The 22,029-nt window shown below is 45.8% G+C and overlaps 1 protein-coding gene across 3 annotated transcripts in view; it reads left to right on the forward strand.

Annotated features, from left to right (window-relative positions):
- Positions 1-22,029, forward strand: part of myo9aa (myosin IXAa) — a 152,013-nt gene that overhangs the window by 122,461 nt on the left and 7,523 nt on the right. For 2 of the 3 annotated variants that reach the window (XM_055921737.1, XM_055921738.1), the window contains 5 exons: positions 7,795-7,916; positions 9,452-9,593; positions 12,761-12,956; positions 15,211-15,330; positions 17,494-17,569. In XM_055921737.1, the coding sequence (XP_055777712.1) occupies positions 7,795-7,916; positions 9,452-9,593; positions 12,761-12,956; positions 15,211-15,330; positions 17,494-17,569 (656 nt within the window). The remainder of the gene's footprint in view (positions 1-7,794; positions 7,917-9,451; positions 9,594-12,760; positions 12,957-15,210; positions 15,331-17,493; positions 17,570-22,029) is intronic. The other variant, XM_055921739.1, reaches the window with a different exon arrangement.

Below are 22,029 nucleotides of genomic sequence, written 5' to 3' on the forward strand. Positions count from 1 at the left end.
TACACACACACACATGCTCACACACACACGCTCACACACACACACATGAGCGCTCATTATACGGTTAATGGTATGTGGTTCGGGAAGTGTTTTTACCATTTATAGAGATCTTGTAAATGTAGTTTTCTGTTTTTTCCATGTGCTACCAGGGTTCATTCAGGTTGTTGGATAGATCTAGGCTCACTGAAGGAGACGTGATGAAGTCAAGAGAGGGAAGCAGAATAGAGATGGAGGTTAACAGACAAACATAGCAGATGACATTCAGTTACACATCAGCATGAGCCTATCATATGGGAAATATCCACAACAACATTTTATAGGACCTTGTTCAGTGTTTGTGGTGTAAACACAATACATATACAGTGGGGGAGAACAAGTATTTGATACACTGCCGATTTTGCAGGTTTTCCTACTTACAAAGCATGTAGAAGTCTGTAATTTTTATCATAGGTACACTTCAACTGTGAGAGACGGAATCTAAAAAGCCAGAAAATCACATTGTATGATTTTTAAGTAATTACTTACATGCTATGTAAGTAGGAAAACCTGCAAAATCGGCAGTGTATCAAATACTTGTTCTCCCCCACTGTATATGGTCCCTTTTTAGGCACAGATCTAGGATCAGCTCCCCTTTCCCAAATTCTAACCATGAACACTGTCAGCTTGTACAATGTTCATGGCGGACTAATATGAACATTTTTGTTAAGTATTGAAGGACCGGGCCTCTGGTTCATTCCATTCTTCTGCAGACTGGGATCATAAACCACCCTATTAGGTTATTGTTTCTGTGCCCATGCTGCCACCAATGAGGTTTGTTCTGGTATTTCCCAGTCGTTATTTGCGAGGGCAGAGGGATAACAGATTGACTGGTTTGTTCAGCTGACTGTGTGTCTTTTGGCTAATAGAGAGGAGGGGAAAGGAGGCTCCATTGATTTGATGAAACTCTCGCTGGGATTATAGCCCTTTATTGCTCTGTTCTTTTCCCCAGAGAGTCAAGGAAACAACGTGCAGTAGGGGAGAAACACTGCAAAATGCTAAGAATGCTTTTCATATTGTTAAACCGCAAAGTGGTCCAGGCTGGCACAGCACAGCACAGTGGTCCAGGCAGGCACAGCACAGTGGTCCAGGCAGGCACAGCACAGTGGTCCAGGCAGGCACAGCACAGCACAGTGGTCCAGGCAGGCACAGCACAGTGGTCCAGGCAGGCACAGCACAGTGGTCCAGGCAGGCACAGCACAGTGGTCCAGGCAGGCACAGCACAGCACAGTGGTCCAGGCAGGCACAGCACAGTGGTCCAGGCAGGCACAGCACAGCACAGAGGTCCAGGCTGACACAGCTCAGCACAGTGGTCCAGGCAGGCACAGCTCAGCACAGCACGGTGGTCCAGGCAGGCACAGCACAGCACAGTGGTCCAGGCAGGCACAGCACAGCACAGTGGTCCAGGCAGGCACAGCTCAGCACAGTGGTCCAGGCAGGCACAGCTCAGCACAGTGGTCCAGGCAGGCACAGCTCAGCACAGTGGTCCAGGCAGGCACAGCTCAGCACAGTGGTCCAGGCAGCCNACAGCACAGTACAGTGGTCCAGGCAGGCACAGCACAGCACAGTGGTCCAGGCTGGCACAGCACAGCACAGTGGTCCAGGCAGGCACAGCACAGCACGGTGGTCCAGGCAGGCACAGCACAGCACGGTGGTCCAGGCAAGCACAGCACAGCACGGTGGTCCAGGCAAGCACAGCACAGCACGGTGGTCCAGACAAGCACAGCACAGCACGGTGGTCCAGGCAGGCACAGCACAGCACGGTGGTCCAGGCTGGCACAGCACAGTGGTCCAGGCTGGCACAGCACAGCACAGTGGTCCAGGCTGGCACAGCACAGCACAGTGGTCCAGGCTGGCACAGCACAGCACAGTGGTCCAGGCTGGCACAGCACAGCACAGTGGTCCAGGCTGGCACAGCACAGCACAGTGGTCCAGGCTGGCACAGCACAGCACAGTGGTCCAGGCTGGCACAGCACAGCACAGTGGTCCAAGCTGGCACAGCACAGCAGTCCAGGCAGACACAGCTCAGCACAGTGGTCCAGGCAGGCACAGCTCAGCACAGTGGTCCAGGCAGGCACAGCTCAGCACAGTGGTCCAGGCAGGCACAGCTCAGCACAGTGGTCCAGGCAGGCACAGCACAGTGGTCCAGGCAGGCACAGCTCAGCACAGTGGTCCAGGCAGGCACAGCACAGTGGTCCAGGCTGGCACAGCACAGCACGGTGGTCCAGGCTGGCACAGCACAGCACAGTGGTCCAGGCAGGCACAGCACAGCACAGTGGTCCAGGCAGGCACAGCACGGGGAAGGTTTGTGCTGTGTTCTAGCCTAACAGAAAAAAACACTACTACTGGAACACTGTTGTTTTGTTTGTTCAGGCCCAGTATCAACGCCACTACTGGAACACTGTTGTTTTGTTTGTTCAGGCCCAGTATCAACGCCACTACTGGAACACTGTTGTTTGTTTGTTCAGGCCCAGTATCAACGCTACTACTGGAACACTGTTGTTTTGTTTGTTCAGGCCCAGTATCAACACTACTACTGGAACACTGTTGTTTTGTTTGTTCAGGCCCAGTATCAACGCTACTACTGGAACACTGTTGTTTTGTTTGTTCAGGCCCAGTATCAATGCTACTACTGGAACACTGTTGTTTTGTTTGTTCAGGCCCAGTATCAACGCTACTACTGGAACACTGTTGTTTTGTTTGTTCAGGCCCAGTATCAACGCTACTACTGGAACACTGTTGTTTTGTTTGTTCAGGCCCAGTATCAACGCTACTACTGGAACACTGTTGTTTTGTTTGTTCAGGCCCAGTATCAACGCTACTACTGGAACACTGTTGTTTTGTTTGTTCTGGCCCAGAATCAACGCTACTACTGGAACACTGTTGTTTTGTTTGTTCTGGCCCAGAATCAACACTACTACTGGAACACTGTTGTTTTGTTTGTTCAGGCCCAGAATCAACGCTACTACTGGAACACTGTTGTTTTGTTTGTTCAGGCCCAGTATCAACGCTACTACTGGATCACTGTTGTTTTGTTTGTTCAGGCCCAGAATCAACGCTACTACTGGAACACTGTTTGTTTTGTTTATTCAGGCCTAGTATCAATGCTACTACTGGAACACTGTTGTTTTGTTTGTTCAGGCCCAGTATCAACGCTACTACTGGAACACTGTTTGTTTTGTTTATTCAGGCCTAGTATCAATGCTACTACTGGATCACTGTTGTTTTGTTTGTTCAGGCCCAGTATCAACGCTACTACTGGAACACTGTTTGTTTTGTTTATTCAGGCCTAGTATCAATGCTACTACTGGATCTGTAACGGCGGTCCTCTCTCTCTTCATAAGAAGAGGAGGTGTATTGAGGGAGCCAAGGCGCAGCAGGTTGTGAATACATAATGGATTTAATGACAAGACGATAAACGAACACGAACTATACTTGAAATGAGACAAAATAACAAACGACGTAGACTGACCTAAACATGAGAACTTACATAGACACGAAGAACGCACGAATAGGAAACAGACTACATAAACCGAACAAACCGTATACAGTTCCGTATGGTGCAAACATAACACAAACACGGAAGACAATCACCCACAAACAAACAGTGAGAACGCCCTACCTAAATATGACTCTTAATTAGAGGAAAACGCAAACCACCTGCCTCTAATCAAGAGCCATACCAGGCAACCCAAAACCAACATAGAAACAGATAACATAGAATGCCCACCCAACCTCACGTCCTGACCAACTAACACACATAACAACTAACATAAATAGGTCAGGAACGTGACAGGATCACTGTTGTTTTGTTTGTTCAGGCCAAGAGTCAGTGGAGGCTTCTGAGGGGAGGACGACTCATAATAATGGCTGGAATGGAGACAATGGGATGGCGTCAAACAAATGTAAACCATGTTTTTGATGTACTTGATAGCATTCCACCTATTCCGCCCCAGCCATTACCAAGAGCTCGTCCTCCCGTGCCAAGAGTGAAGAAACACAAAGTACAGGCCACAGTTTTACCTGTCCTTGGGATGAAATGTGTGATGTAGGCTGTGAATGATGGTTATGTGATTGATGTTTGGCAGGGCAACCCCCTACTCCAAATCAAGTTTATTTTATATAGCCCTTCGTACATCAGCTAATATCTCGAAGTGCTGTACAGAAACCCAGCCTAAAACCCCAAACAGCAAGCAATGCAGGTGTAGAAGCACGGCGGCTAGGAAGAACTCCCTAGAAAGGCCAAAACCTAGGAAGAAACCTAGAGAGGAACCAGGCTATGAGGGGTGGCCAGTCCTCTTCTGGCTGTGCCGGGTGGAGATTATAACAGAACATGGCCAAGATGTTCAAATGTTCATAAATGACCAGCATGGTCAGATAATAATCAGACGTAAATGTCAGTTGGCTTTTCATAGCCGATCATTAAGAGTATCTCTAGAGAGTTGAAAACAGCAGGTCTGGGACAGGTAGCACGTCCGTTGGACAGGTCAGGGTTCCATAGCTGCAGGCAGAACAGTTGAAACTTGCTGTCCCCAGGTGTACTGGGGACAGCAAGGAGTCATCATGCCCGGTAGTCCTGACGCATGGTCCTAGGGCTCAGGTCCTCCGAGAGAGAGAAAGAAAGAGAGAAGGAGAGAATTAGAGAGAGCATACTTAAATTCACACAGGACACCGGATAAGACAGGAGAAGTACTCCAGATATAACCAACTGACCCTAGCCCCCCGACACAAACTACTGCAGCATAAATACTGGAGGCTGAGACAGGAGGGGTCAGGAGACACTGTGGCCCCATCCGATGATACCTCCAGACAGGGCCAAACAGGAAGGATATAACCCCACCCACTTTGCCAAAGCACAGCCCCCACACCACTAGAGGGATGCCTTCAACCACCAACTTACCATCCTGAGACAAGGCCGAGTATAGCCCACAAAGATCTCCACCACAGCACAAACCAAGGGGAGGCGCAAACCCAGACAGGAAGATCACGTCAGTAACTCAACCCACTCAAGTGACGCACCCCTCCTAGGGACGACATGAAAGAGCACCTGTAAGCCAGTGACTCAGCCCCTGTAATAGGGTTAGAGGCAGAGAATCCCAGTGGAGAGAGGGGAACTGGCCAGGCAGAGACAGCAAGTGCGGTTCGTTGCTCCAGAGCCTTTCCGTTCACCTTCACACTCCTGGGCCAGACAACACTCAATCATATGACCTACTGAAGAGAAGTCTTCAGTAAAGACTTAAAGGTTGAGACCGAGTCTGCATCTCTCACACGGGTAGGCAGACTATTCCATAAAAATAGTGATCTATAGGAGAAAGCCCTGCCTCCAGCCGTTTGCTTAGAAATTCTAGGGACAATTAGGAGGCCTGCGTCTTGTGACCGTAGCGTACGTGTAGGTATGTACGGCAGGACCAACTCGAAAAGATAGGTAGGAGCAAGCCCATGTAACGCTTTATAGGTTAACAGTAAAACCTTGAAATCAGCCCTTGCCTTAACAGGAAGCCAGTGTAGGGAAGCTAGCACTGGAGTAATATGATCAAATTTCTTGGTTCTAGTCAGGATTCTAGCAGACGTATTTAGCACTGACTGAAGTTTATTTAGTGCTTTATCCGGGTAGCCGGAAAGTAGAGCATTGCAGTAGTCTAACCTAGAAGTAACGAAAGCATGGATTCATTTTTCAGCATCATTTTTGGACAGAAAATTTCTGATTTTTGCAATGTTAAGTAGATGGAAAAAAGCTGTCCTTGAAACAGTCTTGATATGTTCGTCAAAAGAGAGATCAGGGTCCAGAGTAACGCCGAGGTCCTTCACAGTTTTATTTGAGACGACTTTACAACCATCAAGATTAATTGTCAGATTTAACAGAATATCTCTTTGTTTCTTGGGACCTAGAACAAGCATCTCTGTTTTGTCCGAGTTTAAAAGTAGATCGTTTTCAGCCATCCACTTCCTTATGTCTGAAACACAGGCTTCTAGCGAGGGCAATTTTGGGGCTTCACCATGTTTCATTGAAATGTACAGCTCTGTCTCATCCGCATAGCAGTGTTAATAAAGTTAATATTATGTTTTCGAATGACATCCCCAAGAGGTAAAATATATAGTGAAAACAGTAGTGGTCCTAAAACGTAACCTTGAGGAACACCGAAATGTACAGTTGATTTGTCAGAGGACAAACCATTCACAGAGACAAACTGACATCTTTCCGACAGATAAGATCTAAACCTGGCCAGAACTTGTCCGTGTAGACCAATTTGGGTTTCCAGTCTCTCCAAAAGAATGTGTTGATCGATGGTATCAAAAGCAGCACTAAGGTCTAGGAGCACGAGGACAGATGCAGAGCCTCGGTCTGACGCCATTAAAAGGTAATTTACCACCTTCACAAGTGCAGTCTCAGTGCTATGATGGGGTCTAAAACCAGACTGAAGCATTTCGTATACATTGTTTGTCTTCAGGAAGGCAGTGAGTTGCTGCGCAACAGCTTTTTCTAACATTTTTGAGAGGAATGGAAGATTCGATATAGGCCGCTAGTTTTTTTTTTTTTTCTGTGTCAAGGTTTGGCTTTTTCAAGAGAGGCTTTATTACTGCCACTTTTAGTGAGTTTTGTACACATCCGGTGGATAGAAAGACGTTTATTATGTTCAACATAGGAGGGCCAAGCACATGAAGCAGCTCTTTCAGTAGTTAAGTTGGGATAGGATCCAGTATGCAGCTTGAAAGTTTAGAGGCCATGATTATTTTCATCATTGTGTCAAGAGATATAGTACTAAAACACTTAAGTGTCTCTCTTGATCCTAGGTCCTGGCAGAGTTGTGCAGACTCAGGACAGCTTAGCTTTGGAGGAATACGCAGATTTAAAGAGGAGTCCGTAATTTGCTTTCTAATGATCATGATCTTTTCCTCAAAGAAGTTCATGAATTTATTACTGCTGAAGTGAAAGCCATCCTCACTTGGGGAATGCTGCCTTTTAGTTAGCTTTGCAACAGTATCAAAAATAAATTTTGGATTGTTCTTATTTTCCTCAATTAAGTTGGAAAAGTAGGATGATCGAGCAGCAGTGAGGGCTCTTCGATACTGCACGGTACTGTCTTTCCAAGCTAGTCGGAAGACTTCCAGTTTGGTGTGGCGCCATTTCCGTTCCAATTTTCTGGAAGCTTGCTTCAGAGCTCGGGTATTTTCTGTATACCAGGGAGCTAGTTTCTTATGACAGTCACAACACTATCATATGCATAATGTTGTGACTTTGCAGCTGTGGCAGACAACCCAAACCTCTGTAGAACTTACACCGCATAGAAGAGGGATGTCCCCTACAATGTTATGGGGCTCAGTGGTATTTGGTACAAGTTGATAAGATTCTTACTAGACTTACTAGGACCAAACCTTCAGTGTTGAACCATAGCATTGTAAGATCACATCTTCATGTTTCTATTTGTTCATCCCGGAAACCCTAGACCCACTCCAATTCCCATACCGCCCCAACAGATGACGCATTCTCTGTTGCACTCCACACTGCCCTTTCCCACCTGGACAAAAGGAACACATATGAGAATGCTGTTCATTGACTACAGCTCAGTGTTCAATTCATTCATCAAATGGCCACCCGGACTATTTCATTATTATTTTCATTTTACTTGATAAAAAATATATATTTTCTTAACTGCATTGTTGGTTAAGGGCTTGTAAGTAAGCATTTCACGGTAAGGTCTACACCTGTTGTATTCCGCGCATGTGACAAATAACATTTGATTTGATTTGTTTGTGTAGGAGGAGTACAGGGCGGAGGGCATCAGCTGGCACAACATTGACTACATCGACAACACAGGCTGCATCAACCTCATCAGTAAGAAGCCCACAGCGCTGCTCCACCTGCTGGATGAGGAGTCCAAGTGAGTCCATTAGACCTCGCTCTGTCAGACCTGGGTCAAAATACGACCCGTGAGTCCACTCCGTCAGACTGGCAAGGAAGTGACTGTGCCTAGGTGATGTTATAGTGGAGAACAATGATAGTCTGTAATGGGACATATTCAGGTCGCATCATAATGCATACTCTATGAAGTCTTAAAGTATATATAACCTGATATCCGAACAGTCCTCGTCTGATGACAGACCATTTTAATAAGTATATTTTATTTCATTCATAAGCATGGCTGAAATGGGTCATTTTTGTTTCAATACAACATCCTGGTAATTCCCTCTAGATGTGCCGTAACTAAATGGTCTGCCTCCTCCTGATCTGGACACTGACACACTGAATTCCTCCCACTTGAAATAGCTGGAAATCGAGTCCATGGCGCTCTGTGTTTTTCATAGCTCAAGTTCCCCTTAGCCTCTCCCTGTTCCACTCTTCCTGTCCTCTTCCTGTAAGCTGTTGGTTTACTGTGAACACTTCTGGCAGGGGACTGCTGTGCAGCGTCTCTAAAGGTATGAGAGAAAGCAGGAGTTTATCGTCCTCCTCTGGCCAACTACCTTCTCCCTACAGGGAGAGTTTGACTCTTAGGTGTAAATCTAGGATCAGCTCACCCTCCATTAATCCTTCCCTTAGCCATTATCGAAGGAAATATAAAACTGAGTGTTAAAAACTCAGTGTTCATGGGTGACTACATTCTATGGATGTTGTGGAAGTTGGAACCACACATACGTCTTTGTGCTCCTGTATAATCGGAATCATTATTCAGTAGGGACCAGAAGAGGGGAGCGGAATAAATAGGTGTCTGTCTGTCGTTGTTCCTGCTCGTGTCTCTGTGTTCCTGCTCGTGTCTCTGTGTTCCTGCTCGTGTCTCTGTGTTTCTGCTCGTGTCTCTGTGTTCCTGCTCGTGTCTCTGTGTTCCTGCTCGTGTCTCTGTGTTCCTGCTCGTGTCTCTGTGTTCCTGCTCGTGTCTCTGTGTTCCTGCTCGTGTCTCTGTGTTCCTGCTCGTGTCTCTGTGTTTCTGCTCGTGTCTCTGTGTTTCTGCTCGTGTCTCTGTGTTTCTGCTCGTTTCTCTGTGTTCCTGCTCGTGTCTCTGTGTTCCTGCTCGTGTCTCTGTGTTCCTGCTCGTGTCTCTGTGTTCCTGCTCGTGTCTCTGTGTTCCTGCTCGTGTCTCTGTGTTCCTGCTCGTGTCTCTGTGTTCCTGCTCGTGTCTCTGTGTTCCTGCTCGTGTTTCTGTGTTCCTGCTCGTGTCTCTGTGTTCCTGCTCGTGTCTCTGTGTTCCTGCTCGTGTCTCTGTGTTCCTGCTCGTGTCTCTGTGTTTCTGCTCGTGTCTCTGCTCGTGTCTCTGCTCGTGTCTCTGCTCGTGTCTCTGCTCGTGTCTCTGCTCGTGTCTCTGCTCGTGTCTCTGCTCGTGTCTCTGTGTTTCTGCTCGTGTCTCTGTGTTCCTGCTTGTGTATGCATTATGATCCTCCCTGAGACAGGATGACACCAACCCCCCTGCCGTCCTTGTCCCAGCTTCCCACAGGCCTCTAACCAGACTCTGCTGGACAAGTTCAAGCGGCAGCATGAGGGCAACGGCTACATTGAGTTCCCCGCCGTCATGGAGCCCGCCTTCATCATCCGCCACTACGCCGGCAAGGTCAAATACGGGGTCAAGGTCAGTGTCTGACTGTCTGGGTCAACAAGAGCTTCATGTGTGTGTCATAGCGTCCTAGCTTAAATCATTCCATTGAGTGGAATGGAAATGTCTATAGGACAAACTACTGTTTACTCTGGCAGGAATACTCCTGGAAAGGACCATGTGAAAAGAACATCAGAGCCAGCATGGTTCAGGTTAGCATGGCAGTGTTAAGGTTATAGGGGTCATCTCATATCTCAGTGGTAGTGCTTTCTTTTATTGGGGGGGGGGGGGTGTAGTTCAAGTCAGGCAAGATGTTTCATGCATTTTGTCATACAGTATGCTGTAGCTGACACACACACACACACACACACACACACACACACACACACACACATACATACACACACACACACACACACACACACACACACACACACACACAGTAATGGGCTGTGAAGACTTACACATACCTGTACAGGATGATTTGTTAATCACTCTCTTGGCCCAGTTCCCTGCTGCACAGTCCTAAAACCCAGACCTCAGACTTGGCAACCAGGAATATATCACACAATGTGCAGGTCTGGGCAGTCGTGTTTCACTCAACTGGTTTCTATGTCGTCTCCTGCGAACAACTTATTCAACCTGTTCATTTCCATGGGATTTACTATTGTTGTGTTTGGATGGAACAAGTCCAAGTAACATTTTACAGCTTGGTTGGAACCACATTGGCAATATATGAGGCATCAATCAATATAATTACCCTGCGGAGAGGAGCATTAAGAAAGGTTTTAATTAGTGGTGTTGCAATCCAGTTCAAACGGAGTCCATCCTCTATGACACGGCTTCTTTAGTGACATGGTTTAGGAAACCTCAGGAGTTCTGCCATACCGTACACGAAGCTGCCTACCTGTTCCAATGAAAGTCTCACTAGAGAGGAAATTAAAAGCTGAAAGATGTATTGAAGCTGAGCTTATGTGTACGTTAAACTGAGGGTGAACTGAGTGCAATGCTTAGCTCTTCTCTCACTCTTTCTCTCACACACACACTCTCTCTCTTTCTCACCCATTCTCTCTCTCTTTCTCACCCATTCTCTCTCCCTTTCTCTGTCTCTCTCTCTCCTCTCTGTCTCTCTCTCTCGCTCTTACACGTACACCCAGCTTCTCCTTTACCCAAATCCAGATAGCAGATGTTCTGAAAGAGCTGCAAAACCTGGACCCATACAAATCAGCTGCGCTTGACAATCTAGACCCTCTATTTCTGAAACTATCCACCGCCATTGTCGCAACCCCTATTACTAGCCTGTTCAACCTCTCTTTCATATCGTCTGAGATCCCCAAGGATTGGAAAGCTGCCGCGGTCATCCCCCTCTTCAAAGGGGGAGACACCCTGGACCCAAACTGTTACAGACCTATATCCATCCTGCCCTGCCTATCTAAGGTCTTCGAAAGCCAAGTTAATAAACAGATCACTGACCATCTCGAATCCCACCGTACCTTCTCCGCTGTGCAATCCGGTTTCCGAGCCGGTCACGGGTGCACCTCAGCCACGCTCAAGGTACTAAACGATATCATAACCGCCATCGATAAAAGACAGTACTGTGCAGTCGTCTTCATCGACCTGGTCAAGGCTTTCGACTCTGTCAATCACCTCATTCTTATCGGCAGAGTCAGTAGCCTCGGTTTTTCTGATGACTGCCTTGCCTGGTTCACCAACTACTTTGCAGACAGAGTTCAGTGTGTCAAATCGGAGGGCATGTTGTCCGGTCCTCTGGCAGTCTCTATGGGGGTACCACAGGGTTCAATTCTCGGGCCGACTCTTTTCTCTGTATATATCAATGATGTTGCTCTTGCTGCGGGCGATTCCCTGATCCACCTCTACGCAGACGACACCATTCTGTATACTTCTGGCCCTTCCCTTGACATTGTGCTATCTAACCTCCAAACGAGCTTCAATGCCGTACAACACTCCTTCCGTGTCTCCAAATGCTCTTAAACGCTAGTAAAATCAAATGCATGCTTTTCAACCGTTCGCTGCCTGCACCCGCCCACCCGACTAGCATCACCACCCTGGACGGCTCCGACCTAGAATATGTGGACATCTATAAATACCTAGGTGTCTGGCTAGACTGTAAACTCTCCTTCCAGACTCATATTAAACATCTCCAATCCAAAATCAAATCAAGAATCGGCTTTCTATTTCGCAACAAAGCCTCCTTCACTCACGCCGCCAAACTTACCCAAGTAAAACTGACTATCCTACCGATCCTCGACTTCGGCGATGTCATCTACAAAATAGCTTCCAATACTCTACTCAGCAAACTAGATGCAGTTTATCATAGTGCCATCCGTTTTGTTACTAAAACACCTTATACCACCCACCACTGTGACCTGTATGCTTTAGTCGGCTGGCCCTCGTTACATATTCGTCGCCACTGGCTCCAGGTCATCTATAAGTCCATGCTAGGTAAAGCTCCGCCTTATCTCAGTTCACTGGTCAGGATAACAACACCCACCCGTAGCACGTCCTCCAGCAGGTATATCTCACTGATCATCCCAAAAGCCAACACCTCATTTGGCCGCCTTTCCTTCCAGTTCTCTGCTGCCTGTGACTGGAACGAATTGCAAAAATCGCTGAAGTTGGAGACTTTTATTTCCCTCCCCAACTTTAAACATCTGCTATCTGAGCAGCTAACCCGATCGCTGCAGCTGTACATAGTCCATCTGTAAACAGCGCACCCAATTTACCTACCTCATCCCCTTACTGTTTTTATTTATTTACTTTTCTGCTCTTTTGCACACCAGTATCTCTACTTGCACATGATCATCTGATGATTTATCACTCCAGTGTTAATCTGCTAAATTGTAATTATTCGCTCTTATGGCCTATTTATTGCCTACCTCCTCATGCCTTTTGTACACAATGTATATAGACTCATTTTTCTCCCTACTGTGTTATTGACTTGTTTATTGTTTACTCCATGTGTAACTCTGTGTTGTTGTCTGTTCACACTGCTATGCTTTATCTTGGCCAGGTCGCAGTTGTAAATGAGAACTTGTTCTCAACTAGCCTACCTGGTTAAATAAAGGTGAAATAAAAAATAAATTTAAAAAACACTCTCTCCCCTGTTCTCCTTCTATCACTCTCACGCACACTCTCTATTTTAAATCTCTGTCTCTCTATCACACTCGCGTATCCCCACACAGGACTTCCGGGAGAAGAATACGGACCATATGCGTCCGGACATCGTGGCCCTACTGAAGAGCAGCAAAAACGCCTTCATCTGTGGCCTGATGGGCATCGACCCCCCAGCCACCTTCCGCTGGGCCGTCCTCAGAGCCTTCTTCAGAGCCATGGTGGCCTTCAGGGAGTCTGGGAAGAGACACGTACACAGGAAGACTGGTGAGTGTGCTGCACACTGAGTCCTTTTCCCCCTTTAGGCTCCTGGGTCCTTTTCCCCCTTTATGCTCCTGGGTCCTTTTCCCCCTTTAGGCTCCTGGGTCCTTTCCCCCTTTAGGCTCCTGGGTCTTTTTCCCCCTTTAGGCTCCTAGGTTCTTTTCCCCCTTTAGGCTCCTGGGTCCTTTTCTCCCGGTAGGCTCCTTTTTAAAGGGAAATGTATATATTTTGTTCCTTCATATTCATCCTCTCCAGCACTACCCAAACATCAACATATGTGAATATTGCACGTTTCCCCTCCTCTCAAGGACATTTTTTTTTAGGGAGAAATGATGCATATCATTGCTGTGTATCATTGGATTTTAACCAGTTATGAGTAGGCATTGCCTACTAATTGGTTTGTTATTTTTAATCAAGCCTTAGTAGACAATTAGTAAGCAATTAGAAGGCAATGCTTACTCATCATTGGTTAAAATGATTGGTTAAAATGATGCCATTGGAGAAAAAAAGATATTGCTATATTTTTTACTACAAAAACATAGAAACGCATCATTTTCACACGTGGTGCTGTAGATGATGAAGTTGAAATTTTTTGAAATGTCCCTTTAATTCAAGTACACCAGTCATAAGGCATACAGAAGTTATGTAGCTGTAAATTATGAGGCGTGCGTGCGGGCGGACCCCAGTGCAGCCAGGGCACAGGCTGTGTCCCATACCCCCCTCTGTTTGTATACTGTAGTGCGTGTGCCTAGTGCTGGTAGTACTGTCCTGCATTCAGTAGCTAGCTCTGCTAGCTTCCGCTCTATATGACTGCCTTCTGTCCCTCAACCCTTTACTCTACAGTGGTGCCTTCTGTCCCTCAACCCTTTACTCTACAGTGGTGCCTTCTGTCCCTCAACACTTTACTCTACAGTGGTGCCTTCTGTCCCTCAACCCTTTACTCTACAGTGGTGCCTTCTGTCCATCAACACTTTACTCTACAGTGGTGCCTTCTGTCCCTCAACACTTTACTCTACAGTGGTGCCTTCTGTCCCTCAACACTTTACTCTACAGTGGTGCCTTCTGTCCCTCAACACTTTACTCTACAGTGGTGCCTTCTGTCCCTCAACACTTTACTCTACAGTGGTGCCTTCTGTCCCTCAACCCTTTACTCTACAGTGGTGCCTTCTGTCCCTCAACCCTTTACTCTACAGTGGTGCCTTCTGTCCCTCAACACTTTAGTCTACAGTGGTGCCTTCTGTCCCTCAACACTTTAGTCTACAGTGGTGCCTTCTGTCCCTCAACCCTTTAGTCTACAGTGGTGCCTTCTGTCCCTCAACCCTTTAGTCTACAGTGGTGCCTTCTGTCCCTCAACCCTTTAGTCTACAGTGGTGCCTTCTGTCCCTCAACACTTTACTCTACAGTCGTGCCTTCTGTCCCTCAACCCTTTAGTCTACAGTGGTGCCTTCTGTCCCTCAACACTTTACTCTACAGTGGTGCCTTCTGTCCCTCAACACTTTAGTCTACAGTGGTGCCTTCTGTCCCTCAACACTTTACTCTACAGTGGTGCCTTCTGTCCCTCAACACTTTACTCTACAGTGGTGCCTTCTGTCCCTCAACACTTTACTCTACAGTGGTGCCTTCTGTCCCTCAACACTTTAGTCTACAGTGCTGCTACCTCTTGTCTGCCTGCACTGAACATAGACACATTGACATTGTGATTCAGCCATATGAACTGTACACTCCTAGATAACCAACTATAGCCTTTTTGATTCCTCAACACACTTTGACATCGTGTAACTTCTAGCTTCCATGCTGACAAAGCAGTAAAGACATTGATTCATTTCCTTATGAGCGTCAATACCAACTGTAGGGGCTCCATACCAGTTGACGGAAATGTGTGTCAGAAAAATGACTCAATGTTCAAATTCTTGATTACTCATTCAGAAATGTGCTCACTCCAAGTGTAAATGTAACACTGTGAAAACGGATCACTGGTGACATCATGATCTCCTAAAGCTGACAGCGTGTGAAGGAGGGGAAATAGCCTGCAGGTTAAAACTCTGTCACCGTTAGTCAAACTCACCCTCCTAGAACCACAACGGATCCCACCCCTGACCCCAACTGCAGTTTGAATGTGGTGTATATCCTCTCTCCTGAACGTCTGGCAGGTATCTCTCTTGTAGTCTGCTGCTCTTCATTCTTCCTGCTGTCTAATCTGTCTTTTCTCTCTTTCTTTTTTTTGTTTGTTTTTTTCTTCTCTTTTGTTTTGCTTCCCAAGGGCATGATCCCGCTGCTCCCTGTGCAGTTTTGTGCAGTGTGGATAGTTTTAGCTTTCTGCATCACCCTGTGCATCAGAGAAGTTTAGAGATCCTGCAGAGGTGCAAAGAGGAGAAGTACAGTAAGACTGCATTTCCCACAATACCCCTCTCTCCTCACTTTCATGCAACTGTGAGGGGTAACCGTAGGGGTGAGGCAGACCAACAGCATCAGACCAGAGACATTTTAGTAAATAAACATTGTGATGGAGTTGAATTATAGCGTTCTTTAGATATCATTTTTGTGAGGGGGAACTAATTTAAAACCCCAAGATCTCTTGTTTACTCTTCATTAAAATCAGTAGTTTAGTTCCACAGCATTTGTCATCTACCTGTACTGTCTAGATATTTAGTAGGTGAACCAAGAAGGCATAATGTTTCTATTCATCCTTCCATTAAATTAGATGCTTGTTGGTCTCCTCTCCCCCTCCCCCAATCTCTGCATGCACATGTATGTGTCTTAACAGCCAGTCTTGCATGTGATCTAGTATGTGCCTATGCTAGTCTCCCCCCCACCTTCTCACTAACTCTGTGATTGTGGGGCGACCCAGCACTGAACGGTCCTGTTAGCATGGTGACAGGCACTCTAACCTCCTGTTTAATCCACGCTGTGGTCTGGGGTAAGACACAGTAACACCACTAGTCTCCACCACCACCACCATCACAGACACATGCAGTGTTGCCACCATGTTGCCCTGGTGGCCCTGGTCTGTTACCCTGCCCTGGTACCTGCTCAGGGGCAGGGGCGCGTAGATCAGGGGTCAACTCACTGGTCCACCATGTCACTAGTCTGCACCCCCCCACAACACACCTCTAAATGAAATATAGAGAACATATAGCCTATCAGAGGGCATGGTTGTGCTATTACCGTATTGTTTGTTTATGCTTATCCTATTACCATATTTCAATCATCTCAGATCTACTTGAAGTGCCCACAGGTAGGGTCTAGGGGACGATCTGGAGGGTATGGTTTCCATGTAAGGGATGGGGGTTGGAGGGGTTTCCACCCGTCCCTCCATCTCTCCCTCATGTAAATCTAACTAACCTATTCACACAGAAACCAATAATATCACTCTTCAATTGTTCTAGAAAAACACACAGGGTTTTTCAACATCAAGTCCACACCAAGCACAGTTTTTAAGAGCTTGTAGCCAACTGTTTTTTCTTCTCTTTTCACCCTTCAACAGCGACGGATATAGCAGAACACACTGATGATACTGAAAACCATATAGCATACGGCCTTGAACCAGTCTCAAATGAGTTGCTAGAATGTAGTTCACTTCAAATCACTTCCTCAGTGACGGAATGCTTTCTAGATGCTCTGTTTTCTCTCACTGTGTGTGATTGGCAGAGGTTTCACGACTTGAAGATGGAATGTTGGTGTATGGATTACATCATCTCCTCTGCCAACTGTCATAAGCCAATCAGATTGAGGGAAACCTCACAGCTGCCAAAAACACAGCCGTCACAGTTATTGAAAAATGCTTTCCTGACAAAACCAGTTTGTTTTCTCCAATTGGAGGCCAACAATATCTCACTCAAATAGGTGCCTCTGAATTGAGTGGATGTATATTTTGGCTTCAGAGCTCCAATGGTTCATTTAAACATGATCCAGAAGCACCCATTGTTCTTTTAAATGCAACAATTATCAGCTCAATTATATTTGGATATTTGACCACAAAGTCATAGATTCTCCCCTCATGTATATCGTCATGCAATTCTTCATAGAATACCATCTTCCGAGAAAGGAGATGTTTCTTGGAATATCAGGATGATTCATAAATCATGGGTTTATATAAACATTTGGTTTTTGGGGAGGTAGAATCGTGGTTCTTAGTGTTGGACCTTCCCAATTATAAAAGGCCTGTTTCCAATAACAGTCTTTAAGTGTTTGTCCATACAGTGAACTAAAACCCTCGTTAATCATTAGTCCAAACTAAACTGAGTAACGCTTCCAAAATGGATCTTCCAGACTTCCATAATTCTCACAACCACGCTAACAGCAGACAAACTCACTGTTAACCTCCATTATTTTCAGCACTATATAACCCGATTTAAATCAGACATTTGAATACATGTAACTGTCATTATGACATCATTACAACCAGAAACAGCCCCGTTCTGTCCACTGAGTTAGAACTGGTATTGTCCTGGGGTCTAACATTGGTCTGGGTTTGGCCTGGTCCATCTTTGCGTGTCCTCTCACCTTGTTGTGTTCTCCTCCTTCCCTGTCTCTCCCGGCTCAGGTGTGGTCAGGAAGAGTCTACGAACACCGCTGTCGGACCTGCAGGGCAGCAACACGCTCAACGAGAAATCTCCACGGTAAGACCACCTGTGTACTGTACGGTGTATGCTGAGGTATGTTGTAGCCTAGCGGTTAACAGCATTGGACCAATAACCAAAAGGTTGCTGGTTTGAATCCCTAAGCCGACTAGGTGAAAAATCTGTCGATGTGCCCTTGAGCAAGGCACTTAACCCTAATTGCTCTTGTAAGTTGCTCTGGATAAGAGTGTTTGCTAAATGACTAAAATGTCAAATGTTGTCGATTCTGTACTAAGGAGCGTCATTGCTGAACACACTCCAGAGATTATCTACACTCCAGAGTGTCCAGGGCAATGACGCTCCCCAGTACAGAAGAGAAGGGTTGTTAAATAATGACGCTCCCCAGTACAGAAGAGAAGGGTTGTTAAATAATGACGCTCCCCAGTACAGAAGAGAAGGGATGTTAAATAATGACGCTCCCCAGTACAGAAGAGGAGGGTTGTTAAATAATGACGCTCCCCAGTACAGAAGAGGAGGGTTGTTAAATAATGACGCTCCCTAGTACAGAAGAGAAGGGTTGTTAAATAATGACGCTCCCCAGTACAGAAGAGAAGGGATGTTAAATAATGACGCTCCCCAGTACAGAAGAGGAGGGTTGTTAAATAATGACGCTCCCCAGTACAGAAGAGGAGGGTTGTTAAATAATGACGCTCCCCAGTACAGAAGAGGAGGGTTGTTAAATAATGACGCTCCCCAGTACAGAAGAGGAGGGTTGTTAAATAATGACGCTCCCCACTACAGAAGAGGAGGGTTGTTAAATAATGACGCTCCCCAGTACAGAAGAGAAGGGTTGTTAAATAATGATGCTCCCCAGTACAGAAGAGGGTTGTTAAATAATGACGCTCCCCAGTACAGAAGAGGAGGGTTGTTAAATAATGACGCTCCCCAGTACAGAAGAGGAGGGTTGTTAAATAATGACGCTCCCCAGTACAGAAGAGGAGGGTTGTTAAATAATGACGCTCCCCAGTACAGAAGAGGAGGGTTGTTAAATAATGACGCTCCCCAGTACAGAAGAGGAGGGTTGTTAAATAATGACGCTCCCCAGTACAGAAGAGGAGGGTTGTTAAATAATGACGCTCCCCAGTACAGAAGAAGAGGGTTGTTAAATAATGACGCTCCCCAGTACAGAAGAAGAGGGTTGTTAAATAATGACGCTCCCCAGTACAGAAGAGGAGGGTTGTTAAATAATGACGCTCCCCAGTACAGAAGAGGAGGGTTGTTAAATAATGACGCTCCCCAGTACAGAAGAGGAGGGTTGTTAAATAATGACGCTCCCCAGTACAGAAGAGGAGGGTTGTTAAATAATGACGCTCCCCAGTACAGAAGAGGAGGGTTGTTAAATAATGACGCTCCCCAGTACAGAAGAGGAGGGTTGTTAAATAATGACGCTCCCCAGTACAGAAGAGGAGGGTTGTTAAATAATGACGCTCCCCAGTACAGAAGAGGAGGGTTGTTAAATAATGACGCTCCCCAGTACAGAAGAGGAGGGTTGTTAAATAATGACGCTCCCCAGTACAGAAGAGGAGGGTTGTTAAATAATGACGCTCCCCAGTACAGAAGAGGAGGGTTGTTAAATAATGACGCTCCCCAGTACAGAAGAGGAGGGTTGTTAAATAATGACGCTCCCCAGTACAGAAGAGGAGGGCTGTTAAATAATGACGCTCCCCAGTACAGAAGAGGAGGGCTGTTCAGCAATGACGCTCCCCAGTACAGAAGAGGAGGGCTGTTCAGCAATGGGTTGGAGAAAAGCTTTCAAATAATGAATAATGATTGTGCACTGACTCACATAACTCCTTCCACTGCCCCCTAGAGCCCCATACCCCCTAATTAATTAGGGGGTATGTGGCTCTAGGAGGCAGTAATGTCACGCTATGGGGTTAATTAGGGGGTATGTGGCTCTAGGAGGCAGTAATGTCACGCTATGGGCTAAATTAGGGTGTATGTGGCTCTAGAACGCAGTAATGTCATGCTATGGGATTAATTAGGGGGTATGTGGCTCTAGGGGGCAGTAATGTCATGCTATGGGGTTAATTAGAGGGTAATTAGGGGGTATGGGGCTCTAGGGGGCAGTAATGTCATGCTATGGGGTTAATTAGGGGGTATGTGGCTCTAGGAGGCAGTAATGTCATGCTATGGGGTTAACCCATGTGTAACAACCCATGTGTAACAGGGTTAACCCCATAGCATGACATTACTGCCCCCTAGAGCCCCATACCCCCTAATTAACCCCATAGCATGACGTTACTGCCCCCTAGAGCCACATACCCCCTAATTAATCCCATAGCATGACATTACTGCCCCAGTACACAGCAAGTGGCAAAAGACCACCCTTAGAACAGTGCTTTTGTTACAAGAGGGCAAGTCTTGGACTGTTACACAAGTCCTGCTCATGTGATTTGGAGGAGGAGACACACAGACCCACACAGAGACTCAGGGTTACTAAGTTAGTGCTAAAGCCCACATGCAGCTGTTTCCTGCATGATGTCAGGTCAGAGTTATGTGTTTCAGGAGATGGATAAATACTGGCTCTCGGCAGGTGTCTTCTCAGATGGACGCTACAGTACAGTACTGTCTGGGATCCAGAGGGCTACTCTGAAAATAAACATATTCTGTAGCCATTCCTCCTTGTGGCATACACAGCATTAGAGGAACATTGTTTAAAAACCTCTACAGGATCGTTGGGTCCCCCACGGGACGGTTGAGCTAACGTTGTCTAGTGCGATTAGCATGAGGTTGTTAGTAACAAGAACATTTCCCAGGACATAGACATATCTGATATTGGTAGAAAGCTAAAATTCTTGTTAATCTAACTGCACTGTCCAATTTACAGTATCTATTACAGTAGAAGAATACCACGCTATTGTTTGAGGAGAGTGCACAGTTATGAACTTGTAAATGTATTAATAAACTGATACAAACATTTGAACAGAAATGCAATGGTTCATTGGATCAGTCTAAAACTTTGCACATACACTGCTGCCGTCTAGTGGCCCAAATCTAAATTGCGTCTTGGCTGAAATAATACATTATGGCCTTTCTCTTGCATTTCAAAGATGATGGTACAATTATACGCATGTTTTTTTCTTTGTATTATCTTTTACCAGAGCTAATATGTTATATTCTTCTATATTAATTTCACATTTCCACAAAATTCAAATTGTTACCTTTCAAACGATATCAAGAATATGCATATCCTTGCTAAAGGTCCTGAGCTGAGTTAGATTTGGGTGTGTAATTTTAGGTGAAAATTGGAAAAAAGTGGCGGATCCTTATTAAAGGGGAACAAGTGTCCATATTTCAGAACTGGCAACTGAAACATTTCTTACTCGTTTTCATATTTCTAGGATTAGTCTCAAGTGTGGTCAGGGTGGAAACCTAATTTATTTCCACCAGGGCATTTTGTTTATATTGCTTTAGTGCTATAATTGTAATTCCCTAGGCAACAGAGTTATAGGTCTCTAGTTTAAATCATCAAAACTTATTGGGAGGCCTGTTTAAATTGGAAATATATCTCACCACCGAGTTTCAGGATTTACTCTGTTCTTTATATGAATTTTGGACCTGATTACTTCCTGTAGCTTGGCTAAAGTAGGTATTTTGGGTCTCTTCAATGACCTCTATGAAGAGAAATCTGAACAGGTCCTGCTAAGTCCAAACCAAGAGACACAGCCATTTACGCTCAGTCTTATTTTCAATCTGTCTCCACTGTCCAAACTATTCTTGGCTGTGAATGCACGAAACAGAGCAAAATATGTTTGAAATGTAAGCCATGTTTTTCCCCCATCGGTTTAACCACAAAATATTACAAAAACCATGGGATCCTAGATTGTGTCGTAAAAGCAAAATACTTTGAGACCTCACTGTTGTTTTACTATGACTTAGAAAATAAATACTTTGGTGTACTTTGTTTTTAATGCAAATGCAAATTTAACCGTAAGACAATGAGTAACCATTTTAGTTTTGGTGACCACATCAAACGGTACAATCCGAAGACAAATGGCTTTGTCTACATTCCAACATTTGGCCTGACTCCCAACAACACTACTGTACTGTAAGTCTTCACCTGTTTGCCTTGCCTTGGATCACCCATGATGTCACCCCATGGACCCGTGTCTAACCTCTGACCCCGTCCTGCTTGTAGGAAAGACGGAGCCCCCACATTAGTAACATTTATATATGTACTCCCACAAGGATACTGTGTTTAACGTGTCGTTGTGTGTGGCCACAGACCCAGTAGGAGGTCGTGTATGAATCATTATGGGTCAGAGTGTGAAAACAAACCTCCCTCCCTGGCTGCTACGATAGCTTGCTGGGTGGAATCCATGATGGATGGCCTTCTCCTCCCTGGCTGCTGGGATGGATTACCGGGTGGAATCCATGATAGATAGCCTTCTTCTCCCTAGTCCTGATGGCTTGACGGGTAGAATCCATGATGGATATCCGTCTCCTCCCCAGTCCTG

Source organism: Salvelinus fontinalis, chromosome 4 (genome assembly GCF_029448725.1).
Source record: "Salvelinus fontinalis isolate EN_2023a chromosome 4, ASM2944872v1, whole genome shotgun sequence".
In the NCBI taxonomy this organism is placed as follows: domain Eukaryota; kingdom Metazoa; phylum Chordata; class Actinopteri; order Salmoniformes; family Salmonidae; genus Salvelinus; species Salvelinus fontinalis.